The sequence below is a fragment of the Limulus polyphemus genome, unplaced genomic scaffold (genome assembly GCF_000517525.1).
Source record: "Limulus polyphemus unplaced genomic scaffold, Limulus_polyphemus-2.1.2 Scaffold117, whole genome shotgun sequence".
Taxonomy (NCBI): Eukaryota; Metazoa; Arthropoda; class Merostomata; order Xiphosura; family Limulidae; genus Limulus; species Limulus polyphemus.
In genome coordinates this window covers 46,862-50,711 of record NW_013665727.1, presented here as the reverse complement: position 1 = coordinate 50,711, position 3,850 = coordinate 46,862, and the positions used below count along the sequence as shown (strand labels likewise).

Here is a 3,850-nt window from a genome sequence, read left to right as displayed (position 1 = left end):
CATTCTCTTGCTCCATTCATTACATTTGTTTACCATTCTCTTGCTCCATTCATTACATTTGTTTACCATTCTCTTGCTCCATTCATTACATTTGTTTACCATTCTCTTGCTCCATTCATTACATAAGTTTACCATTCTCTTGCTCCATTCATTACATTTGTTTACCATTCTCTTGCTCCATTCATTACATTTGTTTACCATTCTCTTGCTCCATTCATTATATATGTTTGTCATTCTCTTGCTCCATTCATTACATATGTTTGTCATTCTCTTGCTCCATTCATTACATATGTTTACCATTCTCTTGCTCCATTCATTATATATGTTTGTCATTCTCTTGCTCCATTCATTACATATGTTTGTCATTCTCTTGCTCCATTCATTACATAAGTTTGTCATTCTCTTGCTCCATTCATTACATAAATTTGTCATTCCATGAAAACAACTTTAGTTCAAAAGGTATTTACTGTGTTAAAATGTATTTGTCAAGGTTATCAATACCAAGTTATAATGTTCCACCTTCTTTCCATTATTCAGCAGCATCATGACCGAGAGGAAATCCGCAGGAAGTTAGCTGTAGACTCGGATAGTGAGGACTATTTCTGTGGGAAAAAAGTCACCAAGAAACCAAGTCTCTCAACCAGACTTCAGAGTGGGATGAATCTTCAGATATGCTTTATGAATGAAACAGCCAGTGACCAAGAGAGTCAAGGAAGTGATCACGACATAGAAACTTCTTATCGAAAAGAAAGTGTATCTGAAGAGTTATCAGTTGAAGAAACTGCTAGAAATACTAATGTTTCAGATCATAATAAGGTATTCATTTTAGTGTGTGAAGGAAGTATGATTACTTTATACATTTAACTATATATATATATATATAAAAGAGAGCTAATCAAATATTCATAGGCAATTGAAACATTTCGTTTATACCTGTTCTTTATGTGTTCACTATACATTAATATAACTGTTTAAATGTATGAAACATCTATCGTGTAAAATTGTATGTATTCTAGTAATCCTGTAATTAAAGAAGTACTATCGCAATAAAAGTACTAATTTGGTCGCAAACGTTTTAGCTATTAGCTTTTCAGTTTGTAAAAACATTCAAGTCTTTATGAAGCTTTTATATAAATAATATGAAAAATATTATAAGGTAATAAAACCCAAATTATGACCAACAGAAAGTTGAAGCAGGTATTTGCTAACTTTAATATTTCAGTGGTAAAAGGTATTTTTTGCTCCAACACTTTCATAGGTTGACATTCTCATCAAACTTCAATTTTGTATTAATTCTATATTGTATTTGTAATACCATTCAACAGATAAAGTCAAGTACGTCATTAACAGAATCCTCAGGTAGTATTGAAGTCACAGACACCAAGAGGCAGAGACCATCTTTTTTCTTTAATCGCCCTAGAAGTTGGAGCTTACGATCATCCCAAAAGAACAAAGAAATCAAAGAGAAAAATGAGAAGATTGTAGAAGATTTCGTTACCAGACAAGCTCGATTGCAGTCAGAAGCAAGAGTGGCTTTAGCCCAAGCTAAAGATATGGCTCGCATGCAGATGGAAGTTGAGAGGCAAAGAAAAAAGAAATCTCCCATTGCAGATATAGTGTGTTGTTTTGTGGCTAACCGTTTTATTTTTGAGTAATTTTGTAATTTGAAAAACGAGTCACAAGAATAGATACTATACCATGGTTGAATAACAAAAAAATTCTTAGACACGTCTAGAAAGTTTCTATTATTATCAAAGTTACTTAATGCAATAGGAAATTACATAATAAATTAGTGATATTTATAAAAGATTTGTTTCACCCTCTGGTATTATTACACTAAAACTCGAAATATTGTAGAAGGACCACATACTCAATTATTTCATGAACTTGAGAAAATTATCCAATTCTTAGAGGGCGTTAAACTTCTCAATTATTTATGAAGTTTATTTAATTTTTAAATTCTATCATATTAAGTATTTAATACTTATTAAGTGATACCTAATATATATCCATAAATTATCCAAGAAATCCTACATGAAAATGATTTGGAAGTGTTCTAACTTGCATACCTCTATCAGAAGATTTCGTTTCTATTCATTACTTGAAAATCAAATAACTTTCATGAGTAGATTTCACATAAATATCTTTAAATATGCATTCTTATTACTTTTACTTTACTATTTCCAGGACTTAAATGAAAGAGCAGTATAGAGTTTGTAGGTACATTAATATGTTTATTTGGTTTTCTTGCCTCTACCTGGTAAGATGTGTAGTGACATCTGGGACGTAAGAGTGTTTTATTTCTGTAGGTTGGCTTCCCTCTTCCTGATGGTCATCGCCACCTTACTCGTCAGACTTTAAGTGATCTGAATATAGCACAGCTACAAGTAATAGTCAATGACTTACATACACAGATAGAAAGTGAGTACACTGTATCAAGTTGATTTTTGAGTTAAGAGTAGTGCTTCGTATGTTTTCCTTTAACAAAATACCAGGAGTATTTTCTTGTAATTATAATTTACGTATTGAAAGATGTAAAACACAAGTTCTTTTCTTAAGGTTAGGAGCATTGACATTTAGACTTCATAGTTTAGTAAAACAATAAAGCATAAATTGCAATTAACAGTTAACTTCACTATTGTAAGGCCATTCCTTCTGCTCTTACTATAAATTACTGCATTTCTTACCCTCTTCTTTTTCCAACATATTAAATATTTTCTTGTGTTTTTTGTGTGAACTTCACACAAGCTTACGTTTACATGATTGACTAGTATGTATGTATTCTTTATCATATATATATAAGAGCCACATGTTTGTCTACCACACTCTGCATCCTCTGAATGGTTAACCATAAAAAAATCGATTTTAAATTGCTTTTTTTAAGAGTGCACTATTAGAAAAAAAAATTCATTTTTTGCAATTCCTAAAATTTCATATCGATATAAACATCGATCCGTCAGTCTTGGTATGTGCTGAACGGCCAATGTGAGATAAAAGCTTATTAAAAACCAAAATGTTTCTTTTTGTGAGGCCCTCCTGTGGTACGGCGGATAAATCTATGGACTTACAATGCTAAAATCCGGAGTTTGATTCTCAGCGATGGACACAGCAGATAACCAAATGTGTCTTTGCTCAAAAACAAACAAACAAATATTATTGTAAGAGAATTTCACGAAAAAACGGGATTTCGAAGATAGGAGCACAAATGGTGAAAACGGATAAAGATAAGAACGTGTTTGAGTATATATTTGTTATTCTCCGGTTTATAAAATAAGCATTAAAGATATTTTGGTAGAGTTCCCATTACAGGTCCAGTGTGTGTGTGTATAGAAAATTAATATTTAAACAGTCAAGCAAAATAGAATTAAAAGAAAGGACTGCGTTAAATACAGCAAATCCAAACCTGTGATAAATTACATTTTAAATTAACAAAACAAGCCCGAACAAAGATAACTTAAAGATGCTGCATAAATTAAAAGTATCCCCAGGGTACAGGCTATAATGTGGGGTATAAAAGGTGCCCTGGGTTTTTGAGGTGACTGCGGAAGTAAGACTCACATTGCGGTGGAGATACCCGGTCTGTCAATCTTAACCTCCCGTCGCCAGTCTCATATTAAGAAATTATCATCATAAGTACAAGAGCGAGATGTGGGTGCTCAAGCCCACAACGTTCCACATCTATATCACCCTTCATTGCCTGCAGACAGTTGTGGGAATGTGATGGTTTTCCAAAAGAAAAAGAAAATACATGTATATTGTTACGTATCTGCTTGTTTGATAATTTCCGGTAAAAATTCTTTCCGAGTGACTTCAGCAATACAATTCCCTTCTTGATTAAAACTAGTTTATT

The 3,850-nt window shown here is 32.4% G+C and overlaps 1 protein-coding gene across 4 annotated transcripts in view; it reads left to right on the top strand.

Annotated features, from left to right (window-relative positions):
- LOC106472046 overlaps positions 1–3,850 on the top strand; it is a 128,503-nt gene that overhangs the window by 117,357 nt on the left and 7,296 nt on the right. For 3 of the 4 annotated variants that reach the window (XM_022401477.1, XM_022401489.1, XM_013932678.2), the window contains 3 exons: positions 538–816; positions 1,326–1,616; positions 2,310–2,421. In XM_022401477.1, coding sequence (XP_022257185.1) covers positions 538–816; positions 1,326–1,616; positions 2,310–2,421 — 682 coding nt within the window. The remainder of the gene's footprint in view (positions 1–537; positions 817–1,325; positions 1,617–2,309; positions 2,422–3,850) is intronic. The other variant, XM_022401482.1, reaches the window with a different exon arrangement.